Below are 22685 nucleotides of genomic sequence, written 5' to 3'. Positions count from 1 at the left end.
GGCCAACGGCTGGGGACAAACCGGGTTCGACGGCAACAAGAAGCCCAACCAGCACCGGCCGGGCCCTCCCCCCCCCCCCCGCAGCCACCGCCAGGATAGTGAGGGAGGCAGCAGCTGGGGGTCGGCAACCTGCAGAGAGCCGCAAGTAGGAGCGGAAAGAGCCGCGTGCAGCTCGGGAGTCGCAGGTTACCTTCCCCTGGTATAGGAGAAGAGAGAGAGATTAATTTAAGAAGTGATGATTAAAAGGGCAGCACAATGCACCATACAAAATGTGCTCTTTATATTCACCGTTGTGCAGTCCTTTTTTCTGCGTTTTTTAAAAAATTTTTTTTAGAAATCCTACATTTCTTAAGTTCTTTAGTTACATTTTAAAGCAGGGGTGCGCAAACTGGGGGGCGTGAGATTCTCTGCGGGGGGGAGCGGGGTTTAGAGAGGTCCCACGCGCTTCCCGAAGGCATTTAAATGAAATGCCGGGGGGACCGGCGGAGGCCTCTGTAAACTTCACTTACCTTGGCTCAGACGGCTTCTGGGGACCCGTTGCCATGGCAACACCAGAGCCAAGGTAAGGAGGGGGGCGCAAGGAGGGGGGGGGGCGCAGCTGAAAAAAGAGGGGGCAGGGGGGTGCAGCTGAAAAAAGATTGTGCACCCCTGTTTTAAAAAGTTATCAGTTTCTGAAAAAGTACGTCCCCGGGAAGTTAAAATGACCTCTGCTATTCACATGTATTGGGACAATAAAGGTTGTTATGGTAACCGCTACATATTAAACAGTGGAAAAACTCAACAACAACAATGAAGATTCAGTTTATAGAAACTGGTAAACCAACAGAAACTGGGTTTTATTACAGTAAATACAATATAGGAGTTTGGGAATTCAACGCGGTGTGGAGGGAGGTCAAGAATTGTAAAGTTTGAATAAGGTTATAATTCAGTTTTTTCTTCGCGCCTCTTTGAGTCTTCCTCCTGAAGAAGATAAAAGTTTGCAGGTATTAATGTCGGTGTCCGCAGAGGTACTTTAATAACTTAGCAAGGTGTTAACCTAAGCCAGGGGTGGGGGGGGGGGGAACTCCAGTCCTCAAGGGCCAGGTTTTAAGAATATTCCTGCTTCAGCGCAGGTGGCTCAATCAAAATGACCGAGCCACCTGTGCTGAAGCAGGGATATCCCTGGCCTGTTGGTGGCCCGTGAGGACTGTAGTTGGCCACCCCGTAACCTACAGTAAGATTTCCGCAAAGTGCTGTTTTCAGCTGTGAGGAGGCTGGCACTAACTACCTCTGTTAGCACTAATACTATGCAGAAGTGGTGTTTCCTCTATTAAAGTCCCAAGTGCTTTATAGCCACTTCAAGTCAATGGGGCCTATTCACTGTGCTGTGATAGTGACAATGCGGCCCTATCGCATGGAAACCCCCTTTGACGTCATTGTAGTACAGGATTAAAGCTACTGCAGCTTGCTGGATAAGCCCCACCCACCGTTTTTGCTATCCTGTTTTATTTGCTTACATCTTTGCCCAAGAATGTTTTTTCCCCCTCCTGTAATCCAGCATTTCCTCCGGTTCCCATCTGCGTGCCTCTGGACAGATTGCTAACTCTGGTAACTTGGCTCCCGGGCCTCTGTCTGACCTCTGTTACTCTACTAGCGATGTGTGAGTCCGGAAGGAAGGTATAAAGGCGGATTTTATACTATTTATTTATTAGTGGCTATCTTTAGCACCAACAGTACAGTACCGATTCCACTCTAAGGCAAGCAGTTAGAAAGAGTTATGTTAAAATTACCATTTTTCTAAGTGCAATTAAGATAATAAAACAATTAGGGGCCTACGCTAGTAGCCGTCATAACCCACTTATGGAGGCTTTTTAGCAGTTATTGGCAAACAATAGCTACAGCGATTCAGAAAGACTCGATAAGTGGGCGGCGAAAATATTAATCTTCATTTAATACATTTAATCGTCCAAAACACATCGCCAGGTGTGCCGCGATAAGCCCCTTATCACAGTTTTTTTTTAATTTGTGCAATTCTAGTTGCCTTGATTAGGTTATCGAGGCTTTAGAACGGCGATTTTCTCCCAATGAGCTGGGGAACCACGTGACCGGAGCAGGAGCGTTCCTTTTGGACAGCCGGCTGTCCAATAGGAACGCTTCTGCTCCTCCTCCGGTCACGTGGTTCCCCAGCTCACATTGCTATGGAGTTCTGCAGCTCCCACGCCGGCTGGACACACACTTCTGATGCTGCCACCACCACAGGTCCTCTGCAGACCTTCCTAGATGTCTCCACCATGTTCCTCATGGGTCTTCCTCGCCTTCCGTCGCTGACAGCAGGTAAGTGATGATGTATTTTTCAGGTACCCTGACATTACCCGGTGCCGGGCCCACTTCTCAGTTGCCGGGTCCGTTTAATTTCCGGGTAGCTGAAAACCTGCCGGGTAACGCCGGGTACGGGGTAATTCCGGGTACTCGGTACATCACTAATAATAGCCTCAGTATAAAATAAATTTGACCCGCACACAAACAAGAAATCTATAATTCAATCTTTATATATCAGTAGAAAACCGTGGTTATATATAAAATATATATAATATAAAAATTGAATTATAGACAGTACTTAGTTTTCTTGTATATGTGTGGGTCACATTTATTTAATACTGTGACTATATTTAGAGTATACAGGGACTCTTGGTGTTACCCGCACCTAATTCATTGTTTGAAAGAGTTTTTTTGTCTATGTGGTTTGGGCTGTTTGTTTGTACTATAATAATAGCCTTTATGTTGATGTTCTCAATGGCAACACCTAGCATACAGTAGTAATAGACAGTGTTCGACAAACCTATACATTTGCTCGCCCCGGGCGAGTGGATTTAACCCCCGGGCGAGTAAATATTGGCCCAAGCAACACACGTTTGGTACTAGGTGGCGAGTAGATTTTTTTGTGTGGCGAGTAGATTTTTTGGTGATTTGTCAACCACTGGTAATAGATAGTTGTAAATAACATAGTATCTATATCCTCAGGTTTGTAAGCTGAGTATACCCTGCCATGGGTGTCCGCAGAAATTTTTTCAGGGGGGGGGCATAATTTTAACGGCCAGTGCCCAGCGTAAAAGTGGTGGTGAGTGCACTGTGGCGAGCAAGCCCAACCAGCATAAGGGGGGTTCTCCCCCCGAAAAAAATTTAGAAAAAAAAGAGTGGCCAAATGGTGCATTTTCAAGCAAATTTGAGAAAGCTTGAAGGTTAAAAAAGCAATTGTGAAAGTGTAGTTATGACATCAAAAAAGAGCAGCTACTCAGGGTTGCAGGATCTGATGGGTGCCTGGAGAACTTGCCATGTCACTCTGGCGCTTAAGTGCAGAAAATTCCAGCCGCACTACTACTTTTTATGGCTGCTTCTCTGCGCAGGATCCTCAGACATGATGTGTGCCAGGTGGGGACAAGAAAAAGAAATGGGGATCATTAAATACTCTGCTCATCACCGGGCTGGTGGTATTGAATAAACTGTGGGTTGTAGATGAGCTGCAGGGAGTTGAAAATTTTCTTTAAAGTTCTCCTGCTAGGAGATCCAAGCTTTCCTTGCATAATGCATAGTTATATTGGTAAGATGAGATTTGTGAACTTCAAATAACTCACCTACAATGCACTATTTATTGAATACAGCCCTGTATGCAGTAATAGAAACTTGAAAAAGGAAATGTGTATGTGTGTGGCACACAGTGTAGGTGGGTGGGTATATATACTTCTAATCAAAAAAAGACCCAAAACCAACTCTTTTTCATAAAGCAAGGAAAACAGAATGTTATATAAACCTCACCCAATAGGGTTTCCCCTTGGTGGCATGCTTCATCATTGCGACCAACAAGCTATGTGGGGGCAATAATTAGTTTGACTGTACACACACACAATATATATATATATATATATATATATATATATATATATATATATATATATATATATATAGATGTAGCCAGGTCCCCCTCGCGCACTCACCCCCTCCTTCCCCGTTGCCGCGCGTGGTTGTAATTGCGGCCGGTTGCTAGGGAAGCGGTCGGGCCGGTTGCCGGGGACGCGAGCGGGCCGGTTGCCGGGGACGCGAGCGGGCCGGTTGCCGAGCCCGCGATCGCGTCGTTAGGGTCCCGGCGGCTAGCGGAGCAGGGCGCCGCCATTGAAAGTCAGCTCGCGCATGCGCAGGAGGCCAGCTAGCGCGAGAGGCCCCCAAACAGCTCGCGCACACGCAAGGCGGGAAGGACAGCCCCCAGGGTGCACAGGGGCAGGGACACGTGACGCCAGGGAGCCAATCGGAAGGCCGGATTCCCCTGCTCCCAGTTAGATACATTTCGCGGGGTTTTGGCAGCAGGAGTCAGTCAGGATCCGGACCAGCTAGGGGTAAGATGTGGATGCAGGGGTCAGTGACCCTCTGCATTAGGCCAGCAGCCCCCAGGCCCCCAGTTAGGTCCTGAGTCACTTAATAGCTTGTGGAGTATAGGGACAGGCCCTAGATAGGGATACTGCCCCATTTATTGGTAGCTTAGTCAGGGACACAGTGCTAAAGCCGTGCGGCCCTGTGAGGTGGGTTCTGGGCTCAGAACACCATCAAAGACCCTGGGACTAAGGTGATATTATCCGCGCTGGAATTCACCCAACGCGGTGTGGAGGACAACGTCGGATCGGGCGGATCTCCAGTGATATCGCGGTACCCGTGGCTGGAGCCCGGGCAGGTAACCTGCAACTCACGTGCACCAACCAGGCCTATCACCAGACATAGTGGCTGCGCAGTCACACATACACATGCACAGTGGTATTTGACTTTGGGGGTGCGAGACATTTGGGTGGGGGTTACTGGACACGGGGTGGGATCACTCTGTGGGAGGTTAGCGTCCGCCGTGACGCCAGAGGTGGTAGCGTCCGCCGTGACGCCTAGTGTGATTAGCGTCCGCCGTGACGCCAGAGGTGGTAGCGTCCGCCGTGACGCCTAGTGTGATTAGCGTTCGCCGTGACGCCAGAGGTGGTAGCGTCCGCCGTGACGCCCAGAGTGGTTAGCGTCCACCGCGGCGCATGAAAGTTGTGTTGATGATGTAGATATAGTTGGTTATGCAGTAAAGCCAGTCCTGTTTTACATTCGTTCGTTTTGTGTGGTTGTTTCCTGTGAGGGCCTCCTCCCACTCCGTTGGGATCCCTCCCAGGTGGAGGCGTTGCACCTAGAGATGTATAAGATGTATGTACCCCAGGTTCCCCGTGGCGGAAGCTCAGCCCTCCTGTGAGCCAACAGGTAATGCACCACACCTGAGTAACCTTGCATGTTCCTACACCTCCACAGTATTATCTGCGAGTGGGTGGGGGAAAACCCGTTACATATATATATATATATATATATATATATATATATATATATATATATATATATATATATATATACTGTAGTGCCAGATTTCACTTGCCACAGCCCTAGATTGCACCCACAGCAGCAGATTGCACCCAAAACACTTGCCACACAGCACCAGTTATAACCCCACAGCACTTGCCTTAGCATTGGATGGCATCCACATCATTCACCAGATATAATCCCACATCTTCCGCTCCCCCGTTTTTCTGAGTGCTTGCTTGCTTTCCCTCGTTTTTCACTGTCTGCTTCTCCTTGTTTTTTCAACAAGACACAGCGCAGGGTTTTTTCTACCATGTGCTCCCTCTCTCTCCCGATCTTTCTTTTTCCATCCATAGTAGCATCATGCTCCTTTGTCTCTCTTTTGCTGTATCTATTTTACTTTTACTCTCTCTCGCTTCTCTCTCTCTCTCACCCTGACCCTGTCTTGCTTTTTCCATAATATTCCTCCATTCTCTCAGAATCTTTCTCACACTCTATTCAGCTCAGCTTTATAAATAGCCACCATGATGCATGTGGTGGCACTGGCACCCAGCGAAACGTCATGTTGTACCCTAATTTTCAAATTGTTGCCAATTCCAAATGCTACCTCCTGCCCCCTGAGGCAGCAAAACTACTGTGGTCTGTGGATTATTGGATTCAGATTTCAGAACTAATGTGCCGGGGCCGCCGGAGCCTATTGCGCAGAGAGAGTGCTGCTGCCTGCGTCTTCACTCTTCAGCAGACTCTCTGAACTGTGAGCCTGCGCAAATTGACGATGAGTCAGAGGAGGCGGGAGCATGATGGGTGGGAGGCCGCGTGATGAGAATGGAGGTCAGAGTCGGACCATGATTGGTCCGACTCAGGGACTGGGTCATCAAGGGATGGCGGCGCCTCTCTCATTGGTAGCGCTCAGCTACCAATGATGAGTGGACTTGTTGGCACCGGTGCCGCCGCAGCGCAATGGCGGTCCCGGCTGCGGCACAGATTGGTCCCGATTTGGGAGTGAGACGGCTTTCATTGGTAGGTAGTGTTACCAATGGGAGCCGCATCACTCCCGAGTGCTACCAATGACAGTGCGCTGCGTTTCCTCCTGCGTAGCAGCATAGGCTAGCCTACCACTAGCTGCCTGCCGTGGCGCCAGGCGCACCCACCCACCTCCGTCCCGGTCCACCCACTTCCGTCCCGGTCCACCCACCTCTGTCCCGGTCCACCCAGAGTCTGTTTTTGGGGTTTATAGCGCCGTTAACGTACTGTACGGCGCCATAAATGCCAAAAACAGCCCAGGACTGCGAGTGATCCAGGCAGAGCCGCCAACAGAAATCATGGGGCCCAGGACAAATGAAAGGAGCAGGCCCCCCCCGAACACATAGCGCCCCCCCCCGAACCCATAGCGTACCCCCCCTCCGAACCCATAGCGCACCTACCACGAAAAAATATCTTTTAGCGCGCAACTTTTACTTAACTGTTTTCTTATTGTGATACAGAATAAAACATTACAATGCAACCTGTTTATTTTTATATTTTCAACAAAAGACATGTGTCTGCCTGCCTGGGTGGGTGAGTGGGTGAATGACAGTAGAATGACAGTGGGTGAGTGGGTGAATAACAGTGGGTGGGTGAATGACGGTGGGTCGGTGGGTGAATGACGGTTGAATGACGGTGGGTTGGTGGGATAATGACGGTAGGTGGGTGGATGAATGATGGTTGAATGACAGTGAGTGAGTGGGTGGATGGGTGAATGACAGTGGGTGAATGACAGTAGGTGGGTGGGTGAATGTTGAATGTGGGTGGGTGAATGATGGTGGGTGGGTGAATGACGGTAGGAGAGAGTGACTGGGTGACAGTGACTGGGTGGGTGGGTGACAGTGACTGGGTGGGTGGGAGACAATGACTGGGTGGGTGGGAGACAGTTACTGGGTGGGTGGGAGACAGTGGGTGGGTGGGAGACAGTGACTGGGTGACTGACTGAGTGAGTGACAGTGACTGGGTGGGACAGTGACTTGACAGTGACTGGGTGGGTGACCGTGTTTTGGTGAGTGACAGTCAGTGACTGGGTGGGTGACGGTGACAGTGGGTGACGGTGACAGTGGGTAACGGTGACAGTGGGTGACAGTGACAGTGGGTGACGGTGACAGTGGGTGATGGTGACAGTGACAGTGGGTGACAGTGACAATGGGTGACAGTGACTGGGTGGGGTGACTTACCTTGACCAGGTGGGTGCAGCTTGTTGCCGGACGCTTCCCCCTCCTGCCCCTGATATCCTCTTCTGCCCTTGATATCCCCGCGGCAGCTGCCAGAGAAGGGAGGTGGGCTTGGGGAGGGGGCGCGGGAGGACGGCTCGGGGGGGCACGGGAGGTGGGCTCGTGGGGGGGGCAATGCCACGGGAGGTGGGCCGGGGGTCGCATGGGAGGTGGGTGCGCGGGAAGCTGGCCAAGCAGGGGGAAGCGGGCCGCAGAGGAGCTGGTACTTCCCCCTCCATCCCACGTTGGGAGCGGGGGGAAGCGGGCCCTGCTTGCCCTGCGCATGCGCGCCGCGACCGCGGGGAATCGGCGCCATTTATTTAAACTTTTTTTTATGTATTTATTTAATTAACTGGTGCCCGGCCGCGCAGGGGGCCCGGCCTGACCCACGGGGCCCGGGACGCAGTACCCTTTGTCCCCCTGTGCCCCCCCTGTTGGTGGCCCTGGATCCAGGGGGGGGCAAGCGCCCCCCCTTGCCCCCTCCCGCGGACGCCCATGTACCCTGCTGTAATGGTTACAAGTATCCCACCCCAAAGTTGTCACACAAATGTTCTAAGTAAGGTTGAATGTACATAGCTAATAACTACAATAATAATATATATAATATATAATAATAATAATTACTGCATACTGTAACATGATATTGATATTATATATACCGAGTTTCTGTGATATAAATATACTGTATTGTAGTGCGCTCAATGGGACTAGAGATCCCGAGCAATGTCTGCCTACAATGCATGCTATGTCTTGTATATAATGTATACCCTGCTCACTTATGGAACTGTATTTGTAACCATGTATTATTTTGTCATCTTAACTCTGTGCCCAGGACATACTTGAATACGAGAGGTAACTGTCAATGTATTACTTCCTGGTAACACATTTTATAAATAAATAACGATATTTCAAAGTGCCTCAGCTTTTAATCATCCCCGTGGTCTATTTTGTGGCTCAATTGCAACGCCAAACAGCCTCAATTGTAACTGTTATTATATTAGCTGACACAATTAAAAATCATGGATTCCTAAATGTTGCATGGTTTGAGAGGGGGCGGTGGCAAACAGAGACAGAGAAAAGAATATGGAGAGGTTATACCTGGGGACACATCCCAAAATCCTGGCAATATGCAAATACAAAATGTATGTAATATTTATTCAAATGACTAATTTGCATATTTCCCAGGTATCTCCCTGAGGTGTGTTCTCAGGTGTGTTGCATCTAGCCATGTGAGGTACTGGATGGATGAATATATTTGGACGTTTGTAACTAAATGTACCATCTCCTAAATTGAACCTCTCTCCAAATAGAAGAGAATTTGCCTAATTTGCATTCAAAATGTGCATTATGCAGAACATTTCACAGCGAGAACCAAATTGTGTCAAAACCAGCAGCTTGTGCAAGATTTGGACGTGCAATAAAGACTTCAATGAAAACGGTGAGATGCAAATTCATGAAGAAAGGGCCATTTCTGCCTCGTTATGCAATTTGTTCAGTTTAATGAATACACCTCATAAACCCTTATTTAAGGTTTTGACATTGATAAACATTTATAATTCTGCTTAAACAAAGTCACTGACACCTGAGATACTTTAGTGTTTTTCAACAAGGGTTACTGGGAACCCTTGGGTTTCCTGGGTATCCCTAAAGGGTTCCCTGCAATTTTCTGGTCATTTGAAAAATCTATCAAATACAGAAGAATTTACATTGCATCTGATGTCAGACGCGCTATTAGAGAGGGTTGGGGTTCCTTACAATGTATCTGATCTCAGACGCGCTATTAGATAGGGTTTGGGTTCCTTACAATGCATCTGATCTCAGACGTGTTATTAGAGAGGGTCGGGGTTCTTTACAATGCATCTGATCTCAGACGCGCTATTAGAGATGGTTGGGGTTCCTTACAATACTTCTGATCACATACGCGCTATTAAAGAGGGTTGGGGTTCCCTACAATGCTTTTGATCACAGACGCGCTATTAGAGAGGTTTGGGGTTCCTTACAATGCATCTGATCACAGACGCTCTATTATAGATGGTTGGGGGTTCCTCAGAATTTCACTTAGGGTTCCTTAACCAAAAAAAGGTATCTTAATTGGTTACTCACAGTGCTTTTCCCAGACAGAAAGCTAAAATAGAAATCTTTCAGGTGCTGGACAGTGATGTCCCCAGTGCCCATCACTTGTTTGCTCTCATCTTCTGTATTATAAATTGCTACTGCAGGGAGGTCACTTTTTCTGACATGGAAGAAGGACATTACTCTCTCATTGCCTTTCACTGTGATGTCTACAGCCACAAACAAAGCCTGAAAACAGAAGATAAATATAAGGTGAGATGAGAAGAGATAGACTAAAAATCACTAAGCGTTGGCATTCGTAGTGTAAACTTTGCCCGTGACAAACCTTTCCTCGAAGGACCCCCGCTGCTTCTCGAAATGCCTCAAGTGCCTCCTCTTGTTTCTCCAATCCTTTCTCCATTAAGAGCAGCAGGTGGACTTGAACTTTGCTAGCCAAGAGCCCGACTGCCGTCTGAACAAAAACAAATAAATAGATATCAGGGGGAAATGATAAATCGGATTATAAAGGTGCAATCCCTCTTAGTTTATGGAAAGCAACATTTTGGAAACAACTTAAAGTAATTGACTTTCTTAATGAAGCAGTACTCCCTGGGAATGAAGCATACTAATGGCAGTGACATTCTTAAGGAGTTACACCTGGGCGATTGTTGCCTTTTTTTTTTTCAATTTAACACCTACTGTACAAAGTATTTTTTAATTATTTAAGATAGTTTGTAATTGGGGTGAGCTGAGACTTGGGAGGGGTTTGATTTTCTCTGGCTGCTCCCTTTTGTCTGATTGCACTGTGTGTCCAAGAAGAGTTTGCACATATGGAGATCCATTCTCTCCCAATTTCCCTATCTGTCTTGGCACTCTATTAAAGACAGGCAGGGGTGTAGCTATGGCCCAGGCAGCCCGAGAAACCATGGGGGCCCGTGCCCTTGGGGGGGGGCTCACTCTCCAATGTATTTTTTGTGGCTGTGCATGCGCGATTGGCTTTATCCTACTGCGCATGCGCGATCGGCACTTGCCTCCCGCACATGCACGATCAGAGCTTGTTCTAAATAAAACAAATTAAATAAAAAAGAGCTAGGTAAAAAATAAGAGTCTGTTATGTGCCTTAAGACAGGGGTGTGCAAACTTTTTTTGCTGCGCCCCCCCTGCCTACTCTCCTGTGTTCTGCGCCGTTCCTTACCTCGCGTGGTGTTAAATTACGCAGCGGGGTCACGTGACCCCATGTCACGTGACCCGCAGCGTCATTTGACACGTGTGACGTCATGTCACATGACCCCGCTGCATCTTTTGACACCACGTTGCCATGGACACTAGTGACGCCGGCGGAGTCAAGGTAAGTTTTAGAGTTGCAGAGGCCTCACGCGATACCCTGGCATTTAATTTAAATGCCTCGGGGAAGAGCGCGGGGCTTCTGCAACTGTCCGTACCCCCCCCCAGGAGAAATCCAGCGCCCCCCACTTTGCGCACCGCTGCCTTAAGGTGCCACATGGAGCTCACTTTCACTATACGTCGTATTAGGGTATTGGGGGGAGGGGACCGGGAATTACATCTTTAATTAAGCAATTGCAATTTTAATAATGACTTGGTTATAAAGCAGTGTTTCGTAAAATCTCCAAATTAGAAACCTAGTTAATGAAGTTATTAATTAGGATAAAAATCAAAGCAATTTGTAAAAAAAAAAAAAAAAAGACATTTTGATTCATGTAGTGGAATAGCATCATTAGATCCATTTGATTTTAGTGTGTCACTTTGCAGTTAAGATATTCAATATTAATCTGAGTTTAACCAGTTGTTCATTTTAGGATAAATTAGGAAAGGGGATGCATCTTACCATTGCGTTGTACTCCGTCACCCATCTTAATTCATTTATAGTCAGAAAACGGTAAAGCTTGGCAGCGTTCACATCTTTCGTTTCATTAATTACTAAATCTTCCCTCGCACTGTCCACCTGAAATAGATTCACCAAGAAACCCAATGTTATATTGACTGGTAGTCAGTTCCTGGGTCATTTCGGAGTTTGCAATGTAGCTTTCAGAACGATTCTTAGGCCTCGTCCAGGGTGGGAGCGCGCGCGAGCGCGGTCAGGCGCTGGGTGATTCCTGGCCAGCTAGTTGCACGTGTGTGTGTGTGTGTGTGTGTGTGTGTGTGGTGGGGGGGGGGGGGGGGAGGAGGGCGGGCCAGTGATGTCACGTGAGCGGTTCGCCCTCATTGGCTGAACCGCGCACATGACCAGGGCAAGCGCGACAAATACAAAAATATTTGTCTCGCCAGCATCACGCCTCTGCACGCTCACTTGCACGCGCGCTCGCAGCTTGGACACAACAATTTACTTTAATTGTTTCGATCGCTCGCAAGCTCTCAGCCTGGACGAGGCCGTATGTTCCACTTTCCATTTGCATAAATGAGTTGTGTCAAAAAGAATTTTTTCTGTTGCAGAGATGCTAGAAAAAGGAGGACATGCTTTGAAAGTGGAGGGTAGCAAGCGCAAGGGAAATGTGAAGTACTGTGCCTGCTTACGGAACGGGCGGTGGATTTATGGAATAATGCCAGAGATGGAAAAGATCAAACGGAACTCCCCATGGCTTAGAAAAATAGAACATTTATTATATAGCAAAAAATATCAACGTTACAGTCCCACTAGCAGACAGTCAAGATGAGTTCAATCTTGAGTTGTCTGATAGTGGGACCGAAAAGTGTATATTTTTTGTTATATAATAAATGTGCTATTTTTCTAAGCCCAGTGGAGAGGCGTTTGATCTTTTTCAGCTTTGGCATGAATCTCCTCCTTGATTGGAGCGACATGCACCCGTGACAGGATACCTTCTGTTCTCTGAGTACTTCTTTTTTCTGTTTTGGACTTAGAGTACGGAATAGCCTCTCATAAAGGTGATTAACAGGGCAAACTATGCAGAAAACCCAAACAGTGCATCTAAACCTTTAACACAAAGACATACAATACAATACAATACAACACAAGTAAATGTCCATTAGAAATGTACAGCAGTAACTGGGTATATTAGGCAGCAGTTCCTCTTGCCCAACAATTGTAGGAATATATATGCAGTGAGTTGAGAGTCACATTAACTTGATTGAAGTATGCAATCTGAGTAAGTAAGTAGACATGAATTTAGCAACTCTAATCACTGTCTTCCTTGTAGGCAGAGTGGCTTGAACTGCACAGCGTGCTCTAATCCAGACAGCAGCAGCAGCACAGAGAGAACAGGAAACGGGGGCCGGTGCACAGCCGAAAGAAACTCCCCCAGGCAAGGTAAGTGCAGTAAAAACTTCTATTTATTGGCACACAAGGGTTAAAAAAAACACACTAACACGTTTCACGCAGGGGGCGCTTTATCAAACAGACTATCTTTAAAAAAATATTGTTTTTTTAACCCTTATGTGCCAATAAATAGAAATTTTTACTGCACTTACCTTGCCTGGGGGAGTTTCTTTCGGCTGTGCACCGCCCCCCCCCCCCCCGTTTCCTGTTCTCTCCTAAAGGTGGTAGAGGATAATACAGTAAGGGGGTTCAGACACGATCTTGCTGAACTCCAGGGTTCCAAAGGACACAGATGGTAAATAAGAGAAGATAGAGAGAATTGCCTGAGGTGACTAGACCGTATTAGAGATGTCACTGGTGGCCACGTTGTTCTTTTCCAGGTCACCTGCAACTTGTGCCAGCTATCAGTTACAAAGTAAGACTTGATTTTGATAAAGGAGACCATTCTTTTTTTTAGCCATAATAAAACTTAGATACTGTATGAGTATGCAACGTTAGGATTTGATAGCATAAGGGGATTTCCTGGCCCCAGATATTTATTGGTATTGTCTTTCAATCCTTTATTGTACTTCACCCTGGAATATGTTGGTGCTTTACAAATACATAACAATAGTAGCAAAAATAATACCAAATGAGTAAATTGTCTAACTTACCTGGCGGAAGATTGACACTGTGTTACCCGTGACGTTGAAGTGCTTTTGAACCTCTGCACTGGTGCTCACCCCATACTCCCACTCAGGATGCTCCGTGACCAGAGCACTAAAATCCTTTGCTTCAGCTGTCCCCAAATCCTGTAAATGATATGGAGTTTCTAGAAGACTTTCCAACGCCACATGCGATTTAATGCCAAGGCAATGATATTTCATCAAAGGATTACAGATGACCAATCTTGCAATACCTAACAAAACTCATCAATTAAAATGAAGTGTCTGAAAAACAACATTAAAAATATCTACAAAGTAGTTGCAAAATGATTAGCATTTTTCTTTCCAATGTTGATTCCTTACGAAAACATTTCGACAAGCCTCAATGGGCTAGTCCTGTCACAAACGAATTCTTAGATTTTGCAGTTTTGTAAGCTTTCAGCGAATAATTGAAATATAGTGAATGAACCGTGGTGTTAGAGAATGTCACAAATGAGTATATTAAGCAGGATGCACATCGACGTAATGCTTGCCGAATAGTGGCTGAAAAGAAGCACATTTTATCTGGTTCGCTTCTTTCGATGAAGGGTCGCACATCTGTAGAGCGGACACTGGGAAAAGAACAGGGTTCATCCTCATCAAAGGCAATTTCGGATCAAAGTTGATGCAAAGCATAATTTCCATTTTGTGCTTTTGTGTGTTAATATATGAAAATGGCTGGTCCACTCTTTGCCTCGTATGCTTCAGCTTGCGATTTGCAGAGTGACAATAAGAGGAACTAGAGAGGCGTTATAGAAGCACAAATTATAATAAATACAAGTACTAAACTCTGGGTGTCTGTCTGTCCGTTTTTTCTCCGTTCAATCTGCGTCCAAAAATCTGCCAAATTTAATCTGGACTAAATGTTAGAAACTATTTCTCAGTTTACGTTTGACACACCTGTGGTTAAAAAATATGCTGTCTTTTGTATAAGTTTTATATAGTACAAATCCGGCCATTCCGGGCTGTTTTCAGCTAAATATCGTCATTGACTTCAATGGGGAATTGCTGCCGAAAATGTCCGGAATGTCCATTGCGGACAATATAGAATAAGGGCCGACGTATCAAGAGGGTGGTCTGCGCTGACGTATATGCATAGGAATATTTGCCATTTTTTCTGCCTGAAACTTTACATTTATTAAGAGTATTTCCACTTGTTTCAGGGACAACGCAATGACACGTGGGTTTTCTAAATAGGCTTGTTTATTCAGCCACAAAAACATGGAATATAAAAAGAGCTTCATTGAGCATAGGTGTAAAGAAACAAAAAAAAAAAACATATAGAAAAATTGTCCTCCTTGGCACTGTTATTCCCTCCGTGCTCAATGCCGTATATAAGAGAAGAATAAAAAGAGACACAGTGTATAATATCATACAGTGCAAGTGACATTAATACCTCTGTGAACAGGTAGTTGGAACCGGATGTGGATACCTAAAGATAATTCACTTCAGATTATGATGTTATACATAATTAAACTCTGCTGCAGAACATGTGGGTACTTTACTGAAATGATGATAAATAATAACATACCTCAAAAAATCCAATCACTGAAATCTCAGAGGAATCAATGAAGGCTTTGACAGCAGATACATCAGCAAGCACCTTGGCTTTCTTCACCAGCTCTTAAAGATAAAAAGAGGGAGGGAATATGTAATCAGAGTATTCTGTTATTGGTACTTGGACCAGATCTACAAAGCTCTGTAAAGTCAGGTAACGTGATGTTAACCTCATTTTTTTTAAACTTATATTTTTATTATTTTTTTCACACATAAATGGGGGGAGAAGGATACAAAAAATAAAAAGGGGGGGGGAGAGGGGGAAAACAACTATTTTGTATCAAATTTCTTACAAACAACAACAGTCACATTACATATCATACAAAATTTGGTAAACACCATATTTTACGTTCAGCGCTCCCATATCCTCCCTCGCTCCGGGAGCGCTCCCCTATCCAGCATCCCAGCACTCCCATATCCTCTCTCCCTCTGGGAGCGCGCCCCTATCCAGCATCCCAGCACTCCCATATCCTCTCTCCCTCTGGGAGCGCACCCCTATCCAGCATCCCAGCACTCCCATATCCTCTCTCTCTCCGGGAGCGCTCCCCTATCCAGCATCCCAGCACTCCCATATCCTCTCTCTCTCCGGGAGCGCACCCCTATCCAGCATCCCAGGGATCCCATATCCTCTCTCCCTCCGGGAGCGCTCCCCTATCCAGCATCCCAGCGCTCCCATATCCTCTCTCCCTCTGGGAGCGCACCCCTATCCAGCATCCCAGCGCTCCCATATCCTCTCTCCCTCCGGGAGCGCACCCCTATCCAGCATCCCAGCACTCCCATATCCTCTCTCCCTCCGGGAGCGCTCCCCTATGCAGCATCCCAGCGCTCCCATATCCTCTCTCCCTCCGGGAGCGCTCCCCTATCCAGCATCCCAGCACTCCCATATCCTCTCTCCCTCTGGGAGCGCACCCCTATCCAGCATCCCAGCACTCCCATATCCTCTCTCTCTCCGGGAGCGCTCCCCTATCCAGCATCCCAGCACTCCCATATCCTCTCTCTCTCCGGGAGCGCACCCCTATCCAGCATCCCAGCGCTCCCATATCCTCTCTCCCTCCGGGAGCGCACCCCTATCTAGCATCCCAGCACTCCCATATCCTCTCTCCCTCCGGGAGCGCACCCCTATCTAGCATTCCAGAGATCCCAGACCCTATCATACTTCCTAGTGGTATGATTCAGAAATGAGGTATCTCCATTAACTGGACGTCATTAAACCTTCTAATAATCTCTCTTCTGGAGGGCGGGAGTATCTTTTTCCAGGTCGCTGCTACAGGACATCTAGCCACATTCAGAAAGTGTGGTCTGTACAACAGGTGTAAAGTCAGGGGTTGAAAAGTAAATTTGTGTGTCCTCAGCATAGAGGTGATATTTAAACCCAAGAGATTTGATTAGGTCACCTAGAGAAAGTGTGTACAGAGAAAAGAGATGAGGTCCCAGGACAGAGCCCTGGGATACCCCCACAGAGAGATCGATAGAGGAGGAGGAGGTGTTAGCAGATGAGACACTGAAAGTACGATGGGAGAGGTAGGATGAGATCCAGGATAGAGCTTTGTTACGAATACCAAGAGTATGGAGAATGTGAAGGAGAAGAGGGTGGTCCACGGTGTCAAATGCTGCAGAGAGGTCGAGTAATCTGAGCAGAGTGTAATGACCTCTGTCTTTGGCAGCATGGAGGTCATTAGTTATTTTAGTAAGGGCTGTTTCAGTAGAGTGAACAGTGCGAAGGCCAGATTATAGATGGTCTAGGAGTGAATGGGTGTTGAGAAAATGAAGCAAGCGAGAGAATAAAAGACATTCAAGGAGTTTAATGGCAAAAGGCAGGAGGAAGACATCTCGAAAGTTAGAAAGACAGGTAGGGTCAAGCTTGCTGTTTTTATGTTTAAGTTTTTAAGTAATGGTATAACTGTTGCATGTTTGAAGGAGGAGGGAAAGGTACCAGAGTAGAGGGAGGAGTTAAAAATGTGTGTGAGTGTAGGAATTATAGTAGGAGCAAGATATAGGAGGGAATGGGGTCAAGAGGGCAAGTGGTATAGGGAGAAGAGGAGATCAGCAGTGACACATCCTCCTCTGAGACAGTGGAAAAGGAGTCAAGGAAGGCAGGAGGAGAGCTAGGAACCGGGTAGTGTGGGAGGAGGAAACAGAGGGGATGTTCTGACGTATGGATATATAAATACTATATACGCAATACCCAGGACATTTGATTATGGTACTATTACTTAGAGCAATATAAGCTCGGCCAACCTGTTCAGCTGCTACCATTCGGTCATTAAAACTAATTAGTGAATCTGTGCTCAGTTTTTTTATATGAGCTACAGTATGTATTTAATAAAGTTTTCTCCCTTAATTGCTCCCCTCCTTTACCAGAATGAAGTGTACATTTGTTTGAGAGGAGCAGGGTCTCTATCTAGTTTTTGGATATATATATATATATGCCTTTGAGATAATTGCAACTTTAATTGGGAAACATAGTGTCAATTCAATTATTATTTTTAAGCACCTGCAATAATATTTTTTTCTCCCTTAGGCAAAGGGTTCTGTTTATACCCACGAGATGTTCTCTTCCCATAAATAGTACATGTTGTCACTGTTGATACAAATTGTACTTAACAAGGCACCAGGCCATTAAAGCGTATCCCCTCTGGAATCCACATCTTTGTTCCATTAAATTGAACAATGATTATGTTTTTCCTTTTTTTTTCACCTGGGAAATAATGTGAAAGACATGCCCCTCTCCACCTGACACTCCCAGCTCCATGATAAACAATGTGAAGCTGCACACCTGTGTACTCACACATCTAATGGATCTGCCACTGTGCAACGTGGCTTTAAAAGGCTTGCATACTAATTCAGGGAGGTCATGCAGGGCAAATATTAACCGTTTAAAGGAACCAGAAGAACATTGCACAGCAAAGGGCTTAACAGTTTCCTCAGACAGTTATACATATGTTTACTATATTTTATTGCCAGCAATTGATGCTATTTAACTATACTGCATAAATTCACTAATGCACACTACACACATTAACACTGATATACATCATACATACACACTGATGTACACACATTACACTGACACACTGATAGACATAATAGACATGCTGATACAAACACACGTAGACACACTAATACACACAGTACACACATTTACACACTGATACATACGCTATTAACACACTGATGCAAATTACAGAAACACTGATGCACATACACTGACAGATATAAACAGAGGCACTAAAATGCATACTGCACAGACACACATACTGCATACACATTAACACGATACACACAGACAAACTGATGCACACAGACGGAACACACTGTACATGGACACACTGATACACACAGAAATTGATATACAAGCAAAGTCACTGATACACTATCTAGTTGCTGTATATAGAATGACATACACTTTTTCACATGCACACTCGCACATCTGCAAAGATATAGGGGCCACAGGTCTCCCGCTCTTATGTACCCTGTAAGTACAGTAATGGTAATGAACACATTGATAGATTTGGGACTTAGAGTGTCACAATGAGTGCTCATAATGTATCACGCAGGAGGAGGAAAGCATTACAGCAGCAGGGCATGCTATGAAGCTGGAGGATGAAAGGCTAATGGGAAGTGTGGGGAATACTTTTTCATGGAATGTGTGGTGGAGCTAATACAGTAAGGGACTTAAAAAAGGATTGTGATAGACATATAGGCTGTTCTATACTGTGTGCAGCCGTGCGCGCGTGCCTGTGCGAACGCGCGTGCACGTGCCGCACGCTTTTTGTGTATAGTGAGGAAATGTATGTGTGTGTATGTGTGTGTGTGTGTTTAAATAAGTTTAAAATTAAATAAATAAATACTTTAATAACTGTTTTAATAACATTGCACACACACACACACACACACACACACACACACACATTTTCAGCAGCGGTAGCGGCGCAAATTCATTCTTTTTCTCATCCTCCCCCCTGTCGGCCGGTTCCACGCTCCCTGCCGTCCGCACGCGGCACCCTTATAGAATGGCTTACTAACCTCAGCCAACTAAAACTGCCGCGCACACGCAGTATAGAACCGGCCTTAAATCGCAAATATAAAAGAAATCGAGGATATAATGGGGTCTGAGGATTTACAGCAGGTAGGAAAATGGTCAGATTTGGGAGGACACACACACACACAATCCCCCCAAATACACACACACACACACACACACACACACACACACACACACACACACACACACACACACACACACACACACACACACACACACACACACACACACACACACACACACACACACACACACACACGTGGTTCTTATCTGCCATCACATTCGATGTCTCTATATTAACATGTGTAAAAATAACTTTATAATAACTATATTATACCGTCCATCAATTTTTCCTAAGAATTGATAAACAGTCATATTTAATCAACTGTGCTACTCCAGAAGACAACTCCTGGTCCATTCTAGTAACTGAACTGCCAGGTGTATTATAACATACTTTAGCACCATTTAGCAAATATGTCCAAAAGGGTTTCACTATTACTGAGCAGTCATGACAACATTACCAGCTGATGTGGCCGGCACTGTATTAGTTTTCCACATGCTGTCATCCTCCCAACATTGATCATATCTTTCAGACAAAGACATTTAGACATCTAGCATTCTGCCATGGATCAGCTATCTCTATGGTAAATATGTGAACCCTTTCTGCTGATCTTTCTGCGTAGTTGCTAATAGGTTAATACTGGAGTTCCTCTTCATCTCCAGCTATTGTTAACAAGGGGTTAGGAAGCCTTACCGCTGATATTTCTTACCTTCACTGGTAGTGCTGTCTCCTACTTCTTCACCCGATGAAGGACTCACCAAAAGTACGAGCAGGATAAAGCTTGGAGAAGACCAAGCCATTGTTCTGACCATCATTCCTTCCAGTGGCTGGTCCTTGTGCAGTGACTCAACCACAAAAAGGGGGATGTGCCAGCTCGTGCGACAGATAAGGCATGAGAGATCTCCACCTGTTTCTAAAACCTTTGCCCTACAAGATAACTATAAATATACAGAGGATAAAAGTCCCTATTCAATATGCTGTGGAGCCGCTTCTCAATGCTGGGGAGCATTTGAGTCCCATTTATTTGTGTGGGGTTGATCTCTTCTACAGTAATGGGAAACAGTTCACAATGTATTGAATAGAACTGGGATATTGGAATAGCTTCTCTATTTCAATCTGAAACTCACCAGCCCTTTTATCCTCTGTACCTAATTTTCCAACTCTATCTGCCCATGAAATGCCTGTGAATTGAGTGTATAACCTCTGTTCTTTTAATGTAACCATGTATTGTTATAACTCTGTGCCCATGAGAAATAAGAGTGTACTTGGAAATGAGAGTGTACAGTATTACTTCCTGGTAAAACATTTTTATAAATAAATAAAATAGGGATTCTATGCATTACAATATTTAGCGAGAACCTCAAAACATTAGAGTGACATGTGTCAAATAATAGAGATAATTCAATCTAAAAAATGTTTTAAATAAAAAAGAAACTCAAGATGTTTATTTTTGTCTAAGCAATGAATCCCTTCATCAGTTGCAATAATTAATGTTTTTTCAAAATTTCTAACATATAGTAGCAATTGGTCAAAAATATTTGTTTTAATGCTGGGCGACTATTTTATAAGCATGACAAATAGTTGATGAGCTATTAAATGTACACTGAAAGAGTTGATTTTTGTTGCATCTCACATCATTGTACAATATGAAGTGCCCTGCATCAATAGCACTACTCAATAACCAATGTGAAGAGAAGCTAGAAGAGAATCATGAAAAGGGCTGCAACTTCCAACATCCACTATCCTGCCTTGGCCAAGAACTTCCATTAGGCTTTTCCTGCCATGCCTGCCCCATGACATTCGGAGTCTGCCCCTAAAAGGGGGGATACTATAAGGATCTCCAACATGGATGCCACATGACTTCGCTACCTCTACCAACATGGCTGCCGAGGCAGGAAGTCAGCCTCTCCTTGAGCTGGATTGATCATACTTTATAAGGCTTCCATTCCCCTCTATTCTTGCCTGTGCAAGGTACTCACTACCTTGTCTCCTGTTGGAAGCCTTGTTGCTGTTTCTCCTGCCTCAGATCCCTGCTTGCTACCAGACTTCTCTGCCTCTCTCCAACCCTGAACCCGGAACTGTGACCGACTAATCCACTGATTCAGGATCTAGATCACAGGTACAGGTCGGTCTATACTCTCCACCTCTGCCTATGCTTTATTGTGGGATCAACACACATTTTTACACTTCCGCACAGTTTATACACTCAGGGATAAAGAATCCCAGTTACAGAGTAAGCAAGGGGCTCCCAGACATAAGAAAATGGTGGTAAAAAAACTCTGTGGTATAGTGGCCAGATGAGCCCCAGGGGAGGATGGGGCGGGGGCCAGACAACCTGTGTTATACTCTTCCGTGGAGCCATTTCCATCACAACTGGTTTTATCATTATTGTCCCAGTGTTGTTGGTCACAGGTTCTTGGTTACACTGGGTTCCTCTAACCTGTTCTACACTGCAGCCACTCACGGTATCTTGCAAACTGATGTATGTACAGGGATTTATTAAGTCTTGTATGCTTTGGATCACTTACAGTGTGCGTCTGTGTATAATGTATATGTAAAATGGCCAACCTTCACCCTGCACTGCCCTAAATAATACTTCGCTTTGTTAACCTCTGTAATCATCTGTGAAAAACTGAGCACCAATCTAATTTTCTCTGAAGCGTGAATAGGTTTAAGTTTTATAATGTATGATTCTCTGATCTCTTTATTATAAGTACTAGCTATAATTATAAATTATTATTATGACAACTGGTACTAAAAAAAATGTAAGATCAGAAGAAGCGAAGTATTTTATAATTATGAATTAAAACAATACAAGTCATTTTTGTTTATTAGCATATAAGGAAATGTGCTTTAAAATATCCTTTGGTCAACATTTTATACACATGTATATTGATGTAGCTGCATAAATATGTGCATGTATATTTTATGTTACCGTTGATTAAGCAAAATAGATCAAATGCTATCAGATAGAGGACTCCTAATTTACAAAGTATACTTGCAATTCTTCTACGGTGCACCAAATCTCTAAGGAAGTCCTGCTACTTGTTAGTATGAGATCAATAGAGAAGAAGAGGAGCAGGATCTGTGGATTTTCTGAAAGTAGCGTCCTAATTCAGACCATAGATCAACGTTTCAGCTATCCAATAGCCTTTCTCAAGAACAAGAAACATTAATGTATGGTGTGAATAAAGACACTACTATCAGCAACTCCACAGGTCCTGCTCCTCTTCTCATCTATTGATCTCGTAGTTGACTAAGGAACATAGTCCTGGAGTCATCAAAGTGCAATGAAGTGTATTACTCCTGATCTGCTGGTAACTGCCACTGACTGATACCATGTATAGCGCTTTGATGACTCTCGGGCCATAGAATGTAGGAAAAGGGGTGGGAATGAGATTTCTCAAAGAGG

General features: G+C 45.1%; 1 protein-coding gene across 1 annotated transcript; it reads right to left on the bottom strand.

The window, feature by feature from the left end:
- Nucleotides 1-427: 427 nt before the first annotated feature.
- On the bottom strand, nt 428-20109 carry ERP27 (endoplasmic reticulum protein 27). The gene is made up of 7 exons (XM_075575067.1): nt 19983-20109; nt 15142-15233; nt 13581-13718; nt 11482-11598; nt 9982-10107; nt 9687-9884; nt 428-960 (listed from the first exon to the last, which is right to left on the bottom strand). Exons 1-7 carry the CDS (start codon nt 20086-20088, stop codon nt 919-921), a joined length of 819 nt encoding a protein of 272 aa, XP_075431182.1. The 5' UTR covers nt 20089-20109; the 3' UTR covers nt 428-918.
- Nucleotides 20110-22685: the final 2576 nt, after the last annotated feature.

The sequence above is a fragment of the Ascaphus truei genome, chromosome 17 (genome assembly GCF_040206685.1).
Source record: "Ascaphus truei isolate aAscTru1 chromosome 17, aAscTru1.hap1, whole genome shotgun sequence".
NCBI lineage: Eukaryota > Metazoa > Chordata > Amphibia > Anura > Ascaphidae > Ascaphus > Ascaphus truei.
The sequence above is the reverse complement of the archived record's forward strand: the minus strand, read 5'-3'. Positions and strand labels throughout refer to the sequence as shown.

Excerpts from the sequence above, each read along its gene's own strand:
- ERP27 (XM_075575067.1), bottom strand. The coding sequence starts at position 20,088 with ATGATGGTCAGAACAATGGCTTGGTCTTCTCCAAGCTTTATCCTGCTC. Across the intron at positions 11,599-13,580 it reads CAGTGTCAATCTTCCGCCAG|GTGGACAGTGCGAGGGAAGA; the intron begins GTAAGTTAGACA and ends AATCTATTTCAG. Across the intron at positions 10,108-11,481 it reads TGACGGAGTACAACGCAATG|ACGGCAGTCGGGCTCTTGGC; the intron begins GTAAGATGCATC and ends GTTTTTGTTCAG.